Genomic DNA, 17,126 nt, shown 5'->3' on the forward strand with positions numbered 1-17,126 from the left:
CATTTCCACTTCACCCCTCTGTTCGTTCAAAATACCTGTCCAGCTGAGCCTTAAACTTATTTAGGCTATCAACTTCCACGACAAGGGGTGGAAGTCTGTTCCACCAACCAACCACCCGCTGGCTAAAGGCAAATTTCCGCACGTCTATCCTACATCTGTCTTTCCTCAATTTGAATTTATGCCCTCTCAGGTGATTATTCTGAACGAGAGGAAGAATCCCATCAGCATTGAGCATGCTCAAACCATTCAAGGCTTTATACACCTCTATCAGATCACCTCGCTGGTGCCTAGTCTCCAGACACTGTAATTTGCAAAACTTAAGCCTTTCTTCGTAAGAGCACCCCTTTGTTCCATTCACTAATCTTGTTGCCCTTCTCTGTACTCGTTCCAGCAGCTCTACATCCTTCTTGAAATGAGGCCTCCAGACCTGTATACAGTACTCTAGGTGTGGCCTGACCATTGCCTTATACAAGGGAATAATCACCTCCTTATCCCTGCTAGAAAAATTCCTATATATCATTGACAATACACCATGAGCTACTCTTGCAGCCCGTCTGCACTGCTCAGATAACTTCATATCTGCCTGCACAACCACCCCTAGGTCCCTTTCATTCTCTACCACTGTCAGTGTAGTACCACAGAGTTGATACGTTGCTCTGGGGTTGCTGTTTCCCATGTGTAGTACTTTACATTTGTCAATGTTAAACTTCATTTGCCACCTCTCAGCCCATCTGCTCAACCTTTCCAGATCCTGTTGCAGCAGCATAGTGTCAGTAGTGTCCTTGAGAACCCTGCCTACCTTTGTATCGTCTGCAAACTTTGACATTAAGCTTGATATACCATCATCAATATCATTTATGAATACAGAAAACAATAATGGACACAACACTGAGCCCTGAGGGACTCCACTAATAACATTAGTCCACAACGAGCAGTGTCCATTGATTACCACTCTCTGTCTTCTCCCCCTCAGCCACCCCTTTATCCACAGCAGCAATTTGCCTCCAATGCCACACTGCTCCAATTTGTGCAGCAGTCTTCCATGTGCAACAGTATCAAAAGCCTTTCTAAGATCCAAGTATATAATATCAAAGTTATTCCCTGCATCCAGTTCCTTTGTGACTGCATCATAGTATCCAATCAAATTGGTCAGGCAAGACTTCCCCTTAAACAAAACCATGCTGTGTCCGAGCTATAACTGAAGTCTTGTCTAAATGATCCTGCAGTACTTCTTTAACTAGTGCCTCCATTAATTTTCCTGGAACAGAAGTTAAGCTCACAGGTCTATAATTACTTGTGTCAGCCTTTGATCCTCCTTTGTGAATTGGGGTCACATTTGCACATCTCCAGTCTGTGGGTACCTCCCCTGAGTCCTAGGAAGCTCTCACAATTATGGCTAAGGGTTTGCTTACTTCCTCTGCTGCCTCCTTTAATATAACTGGATAGATCCCATCCACCCCGGGTGCCTTTCTTGTGTTTATCTTCAACGATTTCTCCTCCACTTTACTCTCAGTTATTACAAGATTCTCTAGCTTACTGCTAAAGTTGAATACACCTCTGGCTTTCCCCTCGCTAAATAATTCCTCATGTGTGAATGTCGATGCAAAATATTCATTTAGTTTGTTAGCTACCTGAGCAGGATCATCAACTGTTGACCCATTGATATCAAGTGGTCCAATCTGATTCATCCCCTTCCTTCTAGAGTTTACATAAGTAAAGAATTCTTTGCTGTTTTTCTTTGCATCCCTTGCCAAAGATTTCTCGTAATCTGCCTTCGCCTGCCTAACCTCCTTTGTAACTTGGTTACAGATCAACTTGTATCTATCATAGGCTTCTGTGTCATGTGTTAATTTGTATGTATCCCATGCATGTTACTTCTCTGCCATATGCCTCATCAGTTCATCTGACATCCATTTAGGCCTAAACCTTGAACAATATTTCTTGTTTAGTATGTAAAGCCTAGTAGCTTCCAAGATAAGTTCTTTGAATGCTTCCCATTTTGCATTTGCTGTTGGTAACATCATCAGTTGGTCCCACTGTATAGAATTTAAATACTGTCTCAATCCATCGTAGTCACCTTTACGAAAGCAATAACCCTTCCCTTTACCCCTAATGGTAGTTACCTCTTTGAGTAAATCCCACTTCAGCACACTGTGATCACTGCCACCTAGTGGTTCATTTATCTGCAGATTCTTAATGCATGAAGAATCACTGCTGATAATCAAATCAAGAGTATTCCTCCCTCTAGTTGCCGCCCGAACATACTGATGTAGAAAACAATCATCCAATAAATCCACAAAAGCCTTGCTAGTGTGTGAATGACCAGCCCCCAAATTCCAGTCAATATCTGGGAAATTAAAATCTCCCATTATAAGACTCTCTGATTTACTGGCCCACTCTATTTCCCTGTATAGTTTCTTATTATACTCATCAGAGTCATTAGGCCTATAGCACACTCCTACTCTCAATTTTGATCTCCCAATGCTTATGTCACACTAAACTGACTCGACACTGCACTGTCCAGCGATGTCCACTGACTTCACTTCCTTGGATTTTATGTATTTCTTAACTAATAGCATAACCCCTCCTCCCTTCCTATCCAGTCTATCCTTCCTGTAGACGTTGTACTCCCCAAATTCCAGTTCTGCATTCCTTATATCTGTGTGACACCACGTCTCTGATATCCCAACAATATCTGCCTTTGATGTTTTGAGCAATACCTCAAATTCATCAAATTTATTTACTAAACTCCTAGCATTGGTGTACACGCAAGTATACATGCACCTATTTCTATTCTTAGCTACCCTAACACAACTCATGTGTTTACTTGTACCGCAATGACTCCCAGCAGTCTCTGAAATATCCTGCATCTTGTTTTTCAGGCTTCTGCTCATTCCAATAGAAGCAGTGCAAGAATCTCTTTCACCTCTGCCGGTGGCTACTGTTAATCTATTCGTCTTTGTCGCCCCCCCAAGCTAGCAGTTTTCCGACCCACCTAACACTGCCTCGATAGCATCAGCAAATATTCTTGCACCCTTTCTATTTAAGTGTATCCCATCCCTGTAGAAGCAATCTCTCCTGTTAACAAGTACAGTCCAGGCTGAAAAAAATTCTACCCCTTGAGCCTTGCACAATCTTTCCAGGGCCGAATTGATCGACAAGGCTCTCATCATATACTCCCTCCTATCGTGTCTGGGCAGAATTGCAGACACTTTCAAATTCAACCCTATTTCACGGCTTTTTTTCAACAGTGACCTGTACTTGTTAAGCTATTCCGCCGGTCTCTTACTCTTGATATCATTAGTGTATACAGAGTAAGGACTTCATACAGAGTAAGGTTTTTTAGCCTACATAACATGCAAATTGGCCCCCGAACAAGCACACTTGTACACACATAATACATAATGATGTAATATGGCCTAAGTGGCTGATGTGCTAAAAAACCAACAGCAATTACAGCTATTTCAACAGTACAATAGTTTGCTAACACTGATAAAGTTACACAAGCAGACATCTGGCATACTTGTACACCAGTCTATGTTTCTGAAAAGCAAGTAAGAACAAAGCAATTTGAAAAAAAAAGCAACTGTTTTTCATTCATACATAGGGTTCAATTGAATTTATATATATTCTTTTTATATTTTTATATATATAAATTTTATATTTAATTTTTATTTTTTTCAAATAAGTTAGTTGTCTCAAAAAAGTTGTGACTACGTAGGCAGTGAGTGTACTTTGTATCCAACAGTGAGAGATCTGATTTGTTTGCATCCATACTTCTCAAATTCTAACACAATCAATGATGCAGATACAGTTAAAATAAAAAAAATAATAATAAAAAAAATCATAATGAAAGAAAAAACTAAAATTCACACGATCATTATAATAGATATTTTAATTTTTTTTAAGCTTAAAAGAAAATGCCACGAATTAACAATGCTCATATCTATATCAGGTTAACAGTAACAGTGTATTGATAATCGAAGTTAAATATATTAAGCCCAACTTACTTCAACTGTAAGATGCTTTTCCAATAAAGTCTTTGCTGCCTGTTAAAAAAAAAAATAATAATCTTTTAGTATATTAGGAAAATATTGGAAATTAAACTTATCATAATAAGATAATTAAACTTCTCTATGCAACATTTGCATTTAATAAAACATGGGAATTTTATCAGGTCTGCAACTGACATAGAGTATCCATTCCTACAACTGAAATTGATGAATAACCTACATTTAAATTGTTATCAGCATAAATTTGTTGGCTAGTTTTTTTGGCATCAGTCAGCAAATTCTATTAAATTTAGAATCTGAATTGGATATGGTTCTTTTTTTGTTATTCTCATCCAATGAGCCTAGAATGGTCCGAGGTCTGTATTGTGAGTTGATCTGTCCAGTATGTTTCATGTATCAATCATATTCTCCTCTTGTAATTTTAGAAACCTCTAGCTCACAACCTAGATCCAGAAAACTGATTAATCTTTTTCAGATTTAGTATTAAAAAACAAATTTCTAGGTAATGAGGTAAATCAAATTCCTGTCTTTCATTAGATGTGGACCTGCATTTGTACTGAAGTTGATTTTGAAGTGCATGTTGAAATCTCCCAACACAATAATTTCACTAGCTGCTGATATGAAATTCTCAAGTTGCTTTTCTAGTTTTTTAATTTGAAAATGTGAGTGTGTGTGTGGGGACGGGGGACATGTGCACCAGTATATCAGTTATTATGTTGCTATGATATTTAATAAAAATTTAAGGCTAAAGTCTCAGACTGTGGGAAAACTTAGACATATAAGTTAGTGCAACTGCATCGTGTCTATACACAGTAAATTAACCAAATTTATTACAGTGTCATCATTTCATTACATCTCATATTGTGAATACGTTCACGAGTTGTCTATCTGGTGGAAGACTATTGTTACTTATTCTCAGTGGACACCACCACCTAGATGGCCATTTCAGGGCTATCTGGTCCTTCATCAGTGGATGGGTAGGTATCCTGATGGTAGGACAGCTGAAAGCTCAGATGTGAAAATATATTCCCACAGTTTGAGGCTTTAGTTCTAAATTTTTATTAAGTATTAAACACCATTTGGCATCTCTCATATTGTGGAATTAATTTGAGTCAAATTATGCTAAGTCAAATCGAATTCTAGTATAGAATTTAAGTTATCTAGCCCATATAATCTTAGCTTAAAGCCAGTCACAAAACCAGAGTCATTTAAAATGAAAAACAATCTTCACTATGGAGAATGAATGCCTTCTTACCATAGAGTGAATGCAGCATATGCAGAACTCAACAGTACCGCCTCATGTGAATTATAGACTAGAATCATAATGTTTCACATCAATTACATTGATTGTCTTCTTCTATGACACACACACACTCACCAAATTCCAAAAATGTAGATACATGCTATTCAGTATCAATATCCTCAATTCCATTTGAATTGAGGATATTGATACTGAAGGATTTCCGGTGAACTAATTTGCAAAAAATACACTGAAAATTTACAGACCTTATTTTTTCATTAATTTGATCTTTCATTTTCAGTAAAATAAAATAAAAATAATTTCTTAGCTCACAATAATGACAAAGAATAAGATGGAAAAACAATACCTAATTTCTGGATCATAAAACCACCCATTCTAACAAAACTTCACATATTTACCTTTCCTCTTTATACTTGACTGATAATATTAAGATGAAAACTCACTCAGGACTTGGAAAACAGCATCATCATATTATTAACACAATGCAGACTCTTACTTACTCGAGGCACCTGTTTCTAGTTCCATTTTTGGATTTTTAGAATAATATTTAGCTAGGTTTCATAATATTCATCACGCAGAAGCTTCCAAGTTGCATTAGTTAAACATGGTCTCCCAAATACTGTACATTTATATCTTGGACCCCCCCCCCCAAAAGTATAAATGTAAAGCTAGTTATGTCATAAAAATACAAAAAGACGTCAGTAAAATGGATTATTACTTACATTAACAGTTTTTTCATTGACTCCTGAGATATATAATCTTTCATCTCCTACTAGGGCAACCTTTGAATAAATACCAACAACATCATCACCTCCATAAGTTTCCTGCATTTTGGGGGAAACAGATTTGTTGGTATGAGGCACATCAGAATTGGGACTTTTTAATAAATTATGTTCAGACTTGCAGCAGTTTTCATCACAGTGAACTTGGATCTAGTAAAATTAATCAAAATAAATTTATTTTAGATGAATTGTAATTGTTGTGGGTGACTGAAATAAAATAAAGAACAGTGTTAATTGTATACCAGTTGCTTTTAATCAGAACCCTGTTTCGTAACAATATTGTTTAATCTTGGCGTTTGACATTATTTTAAAGTATTGTATTCTCAGAAAATGGCTGCAGGAGAAAAGAGGTTGAGTTACACTATCGGATATAAACTAAACTTAATAGATCACACTAAAAAAACATGGTAAAAGAGCAACGGAAAAGTTTTTTGGGCCACCACCTATGGAAAATATGATACGCATCTGGCGGAAGCAAGAAAAAGAACTTCAAGCTTCTAAAAAAATAAACATACTTTTGTCATCCCGCCCCACATCTAACAAAATGATTATGCATAAAGCCAGCATATTAGCAGAAGGATGGAGGAATTCCGAATTTTTCTAGAACAGAAGGTTGGTGTTAGCGATTCATGCAAAGGCATAGTGTGCAAAAACATCAATTACACAAAAATTACCAGCAGATTATGAAGAAAAAATATTGGAATTCCAAAAATTTGTAATAAAGGCACAAAAATTAGATTTTTTTGAAGTTGGCCAAATAGGAAATATGAACAAGGTCCCACTAACTTTTGATGCACCATCCAACAAAACTGTGAATATCACAGGGTCTAAAACAGTGTCAATAAAAACTATCGGGCATGGAAAACACATGACACAGTACTTTTGGCCTGCTATGCTGATGGCAAAAAACTACCACCATTTTTAATATTTAAAAGAAAAACTCCACCTAAGAAAAAAATTCCAGAAGGTGTATTTGTTCATGTTCATGAATCTGGAGTGGGCAAGGCATCCTGGTGGTCTCTTCAGGAAACCATCTCTTCTCATTTGGGACCAGTTCAAGCCCATAGAACTGAAGTTATTCTTTTTTTTTTACTTTTCTTTCAACCTAACTGATCCCTTTGATGATCATTACATTCCATTAAAAAGAGAGTAAGGAAATTGAATACAGAGGTAGTTGTCATTCCTTGTGGACTGACAAGCCAATTGCAGCCTTTGGATGACAGAGAGTGGTAATCAATGGACACTGCTCATCGTGGACTAATGTTATTAGTGGAGTCCCTCAGGGTTCAGTGTTGGGTCCATTATTGTTTTCTGTGTTTATAAATAATATTGATGATGGTATATCAAGCTTAATGTCCAAGTTTGCAGACGATAAAAAGGTTGGCAGGGTTGTTAAGGACACTACTGACGTTATGCTGCTGCAACAGGATCTGGAAAGGTTGAGAAGATGGGCTGAGAGGGGGCAAATGAAGTTTAACATTGACAAATGTAAAGTACTACATATGGGAAACAGCAACCCCAGAGCAATGTATCAACTCTGTGGTACTACACTGAGAGTGGTAGAGAATGAGAAGGACCTGGGGGTAATTGTGCAGGCAGATATGAAGTTCTCTGAGCAGTAAAGATGGGCTGCAAGAGTAGCTCATGGTGTCTTGTCAATGATATACAGGAATTTTTATAGCAGGGATAAGGAGGTGATTATTCCTTTGTATAAGGCAATGGTCAGGCAATGGTAGAGCTGCTGGAACGAGTACAGAGAAGTACAGAGGAAAGACAGATGTAGGATAGATGTGCGGAAATTTGCCTTTGGCCAGCGGATAGTTGGAACAGACTTCCATCCCTTGTTGTGGAAGTCGATAGTCTAAATAAATTTAAGGCTCAGCTGGGCAGGTATTTTGAACGAACGGTGAGGTGAAATGGAAGTGTTTTTTTTTTTTTTTTTTTTGGCTGATGCTGCATAAGCTTGCTTTCTTGCATCATATGCCTCTACTAATGCTAATGCTAATGTAGCTAAGATTCTTTTATTTCTCTTTTAAACTTCTCTTTTGCTGTATTGGTATATGAATAATAATAATTAAATAATGTATTATTATACAATATTAGTATTTTTCTTGCCGTTCTGATCACATGTTTAGGATAAGCTTTTTTCTACTATACACATTAGAATAAATATTAAATATACACTAAAACTTTTTTTCCTTAATTTTCCTTTCTAAAATTGGAGTGTGTCCTATATGCCGTCAAATACGGTACTTTATAACCAATTTGATCACACAGGCTGATTTTTGCATTGTGACCTTTAGAAATTTATAATACAGCCATGTCTGAATATATATCAACCAGTTTTTTCCTCTGTACAAAATATACATTATAAATAATAATAATAAATGTGGCAGTTCTGTTTATAATAAAAAAAAGTGTTGCTTTATAAAAAGGCTTTAAATAATACCTACTTTTCTACATACCCCATTTTTCTAAGCTTATAAAGAAGCTGCATTATGGTATTTTCTTGGTGATATATTTTTTCCTGGTTAACAGTACTGTATGAATTCGCAAAATATAAATTTCATAGTGACAACAAAAGTTTTTTTATATTTCTTAATCTAGACCAGCGGTTCTCAAGGGTGGCTACAGTGTCCAAATGTAGCCACTAAGCAATTTTCATAAATATTAAAATTCAAATATCAAATAAAATTTCAACATTTATAAATATCAAATTAAATTAAATTTCAACATTAAAAAAAAATTATTTATATACAATAAAATATCATATGGACTGTTATAAAAGTGATATTCAATGGTATGAGACAGGAATTTTATTATTCCTATGTTATATGCATATAAATTCCATCTAACTATCATTGTTATCATTGTAAAATAAATAAAGTCTTAATAAAAAGTAAAATAAATAAAAAGTCTTAATAAAAAGGAATTGTGAGACCACCAGCTAAATCTCGTGACCATTTTTGCAGCCACCAGGAAAAAACTCTTGAGAACCACTGATCTAGACAGTTGCTTTTAGTAATTACAGAACCCCATTTTTCAAAAAAATTATAACACACCTACAAGTAGAAAGTTTTTATTTAAATTGTTTTCCTGTCAAGCATTCTCTGTCTACTGTTAAAATAAAATATTTTATTATAAAAACAATGTTATTTTTAAAAAAAAATTTCAGTGTTACTTACCTAATCATTTTTTATAATCACCCCATTCCATTATAGAAAATAATAACATTACAGTCCACCCAAAGTAATATAAAAATAAAATAATTTATTACAGAAACTGTTAGATATTCTTTTTTTTTTTAACTTTTTTTTCCTAAACTTTTTTTCAACCTAACTGATCCCTTTGATGATCATTACATTCCATTTAGAAAATTATAATGTGGCAGTGCATAGAGTTTTTTAACCTTTTTTTTTTTTTTTTTTTTTTGGGTCAAGTCTAATAAAAGCCTAAGTAAAGCTAGGAGTACAGTAAATAAATCTGATGAATTTGAAGCACAGGTTAAATCATAAAAATAGACAACTGCACTTCCTTAAGGTATGGGAGGTAGAGGTTCTGTTACTTAATATATTCTCAGCACCCTGCAAATTATGCACCAACGGGTGATTGCATTTTTAAAATTAACTAACAAAACATGCAGCACAAACGACATCTGAAAATTACTTACTCTGATTGGAGATATGTTATTCTTTATTTTCTCTTCAATCAGGTCTTTAGCATAACTATAACAAAAGACTTTTTTAGTATTATGGATGACTGTAAATGAAATGTAATTAATACAAATATGTATCCCATATGTCAATGTCCAAAATTTAAGCTACAAATACAAAACCAAATATCACAAAATATACTAATTGCATTTTAATCACTATTGAAAGATGTTATATGGTATCAAATAAATAAATATAAAAAACACTTAAAAAAATACAAGCAAACAAATATTACATAATCATAACAAAGAAGCCAGTGTGCACATACAGAGCTACACATGCTCTGGATAACTCCAAAATATTCTTATAATAATATAAGAGTCTTCTAACCCTTGAGGAGAGGGTGCTCTGGTCGCGGAAGAGAACAGTCAGTGAATTTTTGGCTGCTGTAAAGGGATAAGTATTTTTGATAGTTTTCCCATATTCTTCATTAATTAACATACTACATTGTGTTTTACAAAAATATTAAATAGTTTAGTAGCATTCATTAGCTTCTTATTTTGAATTTAACTAGTGAATTTTGGAAGTTACGCCTCTCGGTGTTGGCACCAATATTGTTAAACTAGCCACCATATTGTAATCGATAAGAAACAGTGTATATATATATATATATTTCGAAATGTATACATCTCGAACTGATAGCGTAAGGCAGGCTTGTCCAACCTGTGTGCCCAAGACGGCTATGAATGCGGCCCAACAAAAAATTGTAAACTTACAAACTTCGTGAGATTGTGACTAAAAATACCATTAATAATACTACAAATACAATTTTAACATGCTATTAATTTATAAGCAATGAATTTTTGAATTTAACACATTCTTTAGCAATGAGAGATTCATAAAATCATTCTCAAATAATTGTATTTATTCAAAATTGCCGCCCATACGAGTAGTTACTTCTCGACATAATAAATGGTGCGCTAGCGCTAATGCTTCCTACTTTTACCACGCAATAGATGTCTCTCTATGTGCGCCATGGGTACGCTGGTACGGCTTTCAATGTGCAATTGTAAACAGTTGAGTTGACACCGAAAAAAGGCGCAGACGTTACGTGTGTTTGTGGCGATTTGGCAAGTAAAACGCAGTAATTATTGATAATATTTCTTCCTACCTACCTTTGTAAATGATAGACATTTTTGGTTATTTAGAAGACATTAAGTATTTTATTTGATTATTAAACCTTGCTTTCTAATTTTCAATCTTATTTCTTTTTTAAATTCCAGCATGGCTTCCACAGTGACTCAAAAGAAAACCGAACCAAAAAAAAAGAAAAATTATAGAAGAAGGAAGATTGTTCAACGAAAAGTGGACAGATGACTACATTTTTGTCGAGGCAAATACTAAGGCAGGCAATCTGCTTAATTTGTAGGGAATTTGTGCCAGTTTTCAAAGACTACAATTTGAAAAGGCATTACATGCAAAAACATGCTGCAAAATTTAGTGCGTATCAAGGAATGTATCGTAAAGACAAAATAGCGGAACTGAAAAAAAGTCTATCATCTCAACAAAGTTTTTTTAAAAAAAATAACAACTCAAACAGATTCTATTGTAAAAGCTAGTTATGTGGTTGCAAACCTGATAACAAAAAAATCAAAACCGTATACCGATGGCGAGTTTATTAAGCAATGTATAGAAAGCATGGCAGATATAATTTGCCCTATAAAAAAGGGGATTTTTCTAAAATCGGTTTGTCTCACCAGACTATAGCCAGGTGAATTGATGAAATAGGAAAATCTAAAGAAAAAGGTTTGGAGAGTTGAGCTGCTAATTTTAAATTTTATGCTTTGGTGATAGACGAAAGTATTGATGCTACTAATACAACTCAATTGGCAATTTTTATTAGAAGTATTGATGACAAATATAATATCACTGAAGAAATGGCTTCTTTAGTGCCATTAAAAGACACAACTAAATCAAGAGATTTATACGAGGCAGTGAAAAATATGTTAAAGCGATTTTCTTTGTCCATTGTGAACATATCTGGTATAGGTACTGATGGTGCCCCGGCGATGATAGGTAAAAGAGATGGACTTGTAAAATTAATAGAAGACGATGCAATTGCCTCCCAAAATTTATGTATGATGAAATATCACTGCATAGTACACCAAGAAAATTTATGCGCAAAAGCTTTAAAGATGGATAACATCACGCAGATTGTCATCAAGGCAGTAAATTTCATAAGGGCCAAGGGATTGAATCATCGCCAATTACAGAATTCCTTAAATTTATGGATGCTGACTATGGGGACATCATTTACTTTTCGGAAGTAAGATGGTTAAGTCAAAGTAAAATGTTGAAAAGATTTTATGATTTACGAAATGAAATCAAGTCGTTTATGGAATCAAAAACAAAATTTGTTCCAGAACTTGACGATGAAAACTGGCTCACAGATTTGGCATTTTTAGTAGACTTAACAGCTCATTTAAATGAGTTAAACATGCGTCTTCAAGGTGAAAACCAACTGATCAATACAATGTTTCAAACTATAACAGCGTTCGAAATGAAACTTAAACTATGGCAATCTCAAATTAAGGCAAACAATTTTATGCATTTCGACACATTGGCTAAACACGGTCCTGTGAACAACGAAAAATATGTAGCCTTGCTTTTCGATTTGATACAGGAATTTGAGAACAGGTTTCAAGATTTCCAGAAAAATCATCAATCTTTTGGTATATTTGCGACTCCATTTTTAGTCGACATAAACATATTACCTGCAAATTTTCAAATGGAATGCATAGGGCTACAATCTGACATTCAACTTAAAGAAAAATTTAATCATGTCTCTTTACTGGACTTCTATAAGATATACCTTCCCAGAGAAAAATATCCCTCGCTTCACAATCATGCCTTATTCATGTCATCGCTAATTGGAAGCACCTACATTTGTGAGCAGCTATTTTCAAGGATGAAGCACACGAAGAATGAAACTAAAACCAAAATATCTGACGAGCACCTTGAGAACTCACTGAGAATTTCAACTACTTCCATCAAACCAAATATTGAAGCATTAGTGTCTCAAAAACAATGTCAAACATCTCACTAATTTCATGTAGCTGTCTTGTCTTTTACTTTTATAATAAAAAATTCATGAATTAATGAAGTTTAAATTACCTAAATATGTTAACTATATATATATTCTACGTTTTTTGCTATTCAGCTATCTTTAGTGTTAGTGTATTTTATGTGTGGCCCAGTTAAGCTAAAAGGTTGGACACCCCTGGCGTAAGGTATAATGTAAAACTAGATAAGGTAATACCAAGCACTGTATTAGAAATCTGTTAGCTTAGTATAGTATTATCAATTAATCAAAAATTTTTATTAATCTTATTAAATTTCATTGTTAATTAAACTGTATTTAAACGGAAATCGTGACCCACACTAGAGCTGCGAAGCAAAGATCGCAGACTAGCTAGAGTGCTGTGAATTGGGTGAGAAATGAAGGGGGCAATTCTCCAAAGCATCATAGTCTCAAAAAATGTGCGAAATGTGAAATGTTTGCTGAACTTTCTAAAACAGGACATGATTTCACTAAAGAGGATGTCTTTGTGTGCTAGATGCCTAGAGTGTAAATAAATTAGGCACCAACTCAGCATTCTGATGGGCGTCTATGAGTGCTTGAGGTGTAGGGTAAATGCCTCGAAGAAATTAATATGAGGGGCCCATCAAGCTCTCAGCTGCCCAGCTCAATGGCAGAGCTCACTTCTGTGCATTAGGCAACACAGAATGCACTAGTCCCACAGGAACTAGTAGTTGTCGGTGACTCTATTGTCAGGGAAAGGGCAGAACATATTGTGCAAAAAAGGGATAGGTGGAACAGGACCAGGGTATGTCTGTCGGGGGAAAAGTTGATGAAGTTGTAGAGCAGATATCATCTTCTAAGGGCACAAAAGGTGATATTGTTGTACACGTTGGAACTAATGACATTAAGAGTAAGAGATCTGCAGATTTACTCAACAAGTACGGGTCAATGTTGAAAAAAAAAAAAGTCGCGAGTTAGGGTTGAATGTGAAAGTGCCTGCAATTCTGCCCAGACAGGATAGGAAGGAGTATATGATGAGAGCCTTGTCGATCAATTCAGCCCTGGAGAGATTGTGCAAGGCTCAAGGGGTAGAATTTTTTTCAGCCTGGTCTGTGCTTGTTGACAGGAGAGACTGCTTCTACAGGGATGGGGGTACACTTAAATAGAAAGGGTGCAAGAATATTTGCTGATGCTATTGAAGCAGTGTTAGGTGGGTCAGAAAACTGCTAGCTTGAGGGGATAAACAGATTAAAAGTTAATAATGGCCGCAGGCAGAGGCAAAAGTGATTCTTACACTGCTTCTATTAGAATGAGCAGCAGCATGGAAAGCAAGGCAGTGAAGATTTCCAGGACTGTTGGAAGTCATAGTGGAACAAATAAATACATGGGCCGTGTTAGAGTAACTAAGAGTAGAAACAGGTGCATGTATACTTGCATGAACACCAAGGAGTATAGTTAATAAATTTGATGAGCTTGAAGTGCTAGTCAAGACATCAAAGGCAGATATTGTTGGAATATCAGAGATGCAGTATCACACAGATTTATATCACACAGAATTTTGGGAGTAAATGCATACAGAAAGGATAGACAGGAAAGGAAGGAAGGAGGGGCTATGCTGTTAGTTAAGAAACACATAAAATCTAAGGAAGTGCATCAAATCGATGTTGGTGGACAATGCAGTGTTGAGTCTGTTTGTTGTGACATAAGCACTGGGAAAGGAAAAATGAGAGTAGGTGTGTGTTATAGGCCTAATTAATCTGATGAGCATAATGAGCAATTGTGCAGAGAAATAGAGTGGGCCAGTAAATCAGAATGTCTTATAATGGGGGATTTTAACTTCCCAAATATTGACTGGAACTTGTGGGTTGGTCACTCACACACAAGCAAGACTTTTTTGCATTTATTGGATGACTGTTTTCTACAGCAGAATGTTCGAGAGGTAACCAGAGGTAGTAATACTCTTGATCTGATTATCGGCAGTGATTATTCATGCATTAAGAATTTGAGGATAAAGGAACCACTGGCTGACGGTGATCGCAATGTACTGATATGGGAATTATTTAAGATGTAACTACCATCAAGACTACAGGGAAGGGCTTTTGCTTTCATAAAGGTGACTATGGGGGTCTCAGGCAATTTTTAAATTCTGTACAGTGGGATCAACAGATGATAATGTTACAATTTGATTGGATACTATGATGTGGTGACAAAGGAAATGAATGTCAAAAATAATTTTGATATCATATACTTGGATTTCAGGAAAGCTTTTGGTACTAATTTGTACTAATCATAATTTGTACCATACCTCTCCAATTTGTACAGCAGTCTTCCATGTTGCACATGGAAGACTGCTGTACAAATTGGAGAGGTATGGCATTAAGGGTAGTTGCTACAATGGATAAAGGGATGGTTGAGGGGGAGATGACAGAGAGTGGTAATTAATGGACACTGCTCTTCATGGACAATTGTTATTAGTGGAGTTCCCCATGGTTCGGTACTGGGCCTATTGTTGTTTTGTGTATTCATCAATGATATTGATGATGGTATATTATTATTATTATCAGCCATATGGTGCAAGGAAGCCTGAGGCTTATGCTACACCAGCCAAAAAAAATTCCAGAATTACCCTGAGAGAGAGAGAGAGAAGTAGAAAGGAGTCACCTAGAAAGAGAAGAATGATGATATCCAGCTCAGGATCCTGGATGTGCCAAGCACGTACTCACAAGACGTGAGCCCCTAGGGTTGAATTAATGTCCAAGTTTGTAGACGATACAAAAGTTGGCAGGGTTGTTAACGACAGTATGCTACTCCAACTGGATCTAGATAAGTTGGGAAAATGGGCTGAGAAGTGGCAACTGAAGTTTAACACACAAATGCAAAGGACTGCATATGGGTAGCAATAACCCAAGAGAAATGTACCAACTGTGTGGTACTACACTCAGAGAAGTGGAAAGTGAAAAAGACCTGGGGGTAATTGTACAGTCAAATATGAAGTTCACTGAGCAGTGCAGATGGGCTGCTACTGCAGGTCATGGAGTCTTGTCAATGATATATAGGAATTTTGCTAGCAGGGTCAGGGAGGTGATTATCCTGTTGTACAAGGTAATTATCAGACTGCAACTAGAGTATTGTGTACAGGTCTAGATGCCCAATTTTAGGAAGGATGTAGAGTTGTTATAATGAGTACAAAGAAGGGCAACAAGATTGGTGAGGGGAAAAAAGGGGTGCTCTTACCAAGAAAGGCTTAAGTTCTGCAAATTTCAATACCTGGAGAGTAGGCACCTGCAAGGTGATATGATTGAGGTGTATAAAGCTTTGAATGGGTTGAGCAAGCTGAATGCAGATGGGATTCTTCCTCTTGCTCAGATTAAGAACCTGAGGGGGCATAGATTCAAATTGAGGAAAGACAGTTGTAGAACTGATGCGTGGAAATATGCCTTTAGCCAGCGGGCGGTTGATTGGTGGAACAGACCTCCATCTTACCCCAGGGGCTCACATCTGGTGAGTATGGCGCACTGGAACCTGTAAATGGCTCGGGAGCATGCCAGGCAGAACCGCTCATCCCATCATCATTCTTCTCTTTCTTGCTTCCCTTCTACTTCTGACACTCCCCCCCCTCCCCCTCTCTCTCTCTCTCTCAGAATAACATGGATTTTTTTTTTTTTTTGGCTGGTGCAGCATAAGCCTCAGGCTTCCTTGCACCTTATGGCTAATAATAATCATAATTAATCATCTTTTGTTGTCTAAGTCAATTGCCTAAATAAATTTGGCCAATACTGCATAAGCTTCCTTTCTTGTATCGTATGCCTCTACTAATGCTAATGCTAACCCTATAAGACTCCCAGAGCATGAATTGAAAATTCATATCCATAATAATTGCACAATCATACACCAACCGTTATTAAAAAATATAAATAGTGTTATGTTATATTAAAATAATGATGTAGATAAATGAAATAAATAGAATGATAAAATACCACCAGATAAAATTGATAAAAAAGGTAACTGTCTGTACAATAAAATATGAAATTTTAAACTGCAAAGAATTATTTACAATAAAACAATGTAGATAAAACACAGGATGATAAAAGCGCTAAAACACCGTAGCTTTCAGAGGCATCCGCCTCCTTTTTGAACAGTGAGGTTTGTCTTACGGCACATCCTTAAATATCAGCAGGCTCACGGTTCTCGGCACATGGTTCTACAAGAGCATGGGCAACATTCTCCTCATGCACACTGGAACCTGTAAATGGCTCGGGAGCATGCCAGGCAGAACCGCTCATCCCGTCCAAGAACCACCGCCTCGAAGAGGGGATGAATGCAGATTCCCCTGTC

General features: G+C 36.1%; 2 protein-coding genes across 2 annotated transcripts; both read left to right on the forward strand.

Moving 5' to 3' along the window:
* The first annotated feature begins 11,646 nt into the window (after positions 1–11,646).
* Positions 11,647–12,039, forward strand: LOC150078651 (general transcription factor II-I repeat domain-containing protein 2-like). Its single transcript, XM_090384166.1, has one exon. The coding sequence runs from the start codon at positions 11,647–11,649 to the stop codon at positions 12,037–12,039; it is 393 nt and encodes a 130-aa protein (XP_090240292.1).
* Positions 12,040–12,059: 20 nt separating this feature from the next.
* Positions 12,060–12,815, forward strand: LOC150078652 (general transcription factor II-I repeat domain-containing protein 2-like). The gene has a single exon (XM_090384167.1). It carries the CDS (start codon positions 12,060–12,062, stop codon positions 12,813–12,815), a length of 756 nt encoding a protein of 251 aa, XP_090240293.1.
* Positions 12,816–17,126: the final 4,311 nt, after the last annotated feature.

This window comes from Mastigoproctus giganteus, chromosome 10 (assembly GCF_048544385.1).
Source record: "Mastigoproctus giganteus isolate SK-2022 chromosome 10, ASM4854438v1, whole genome shotgun sequence".
In the NCBI taxonomy this organism is placed as follows: Eukaryota; Metazoa; Arthropoda; class Arachnida; order Uropygi; family Thelyphonidae; genus Mastigoproctus; species Mastigoproctus giganteus.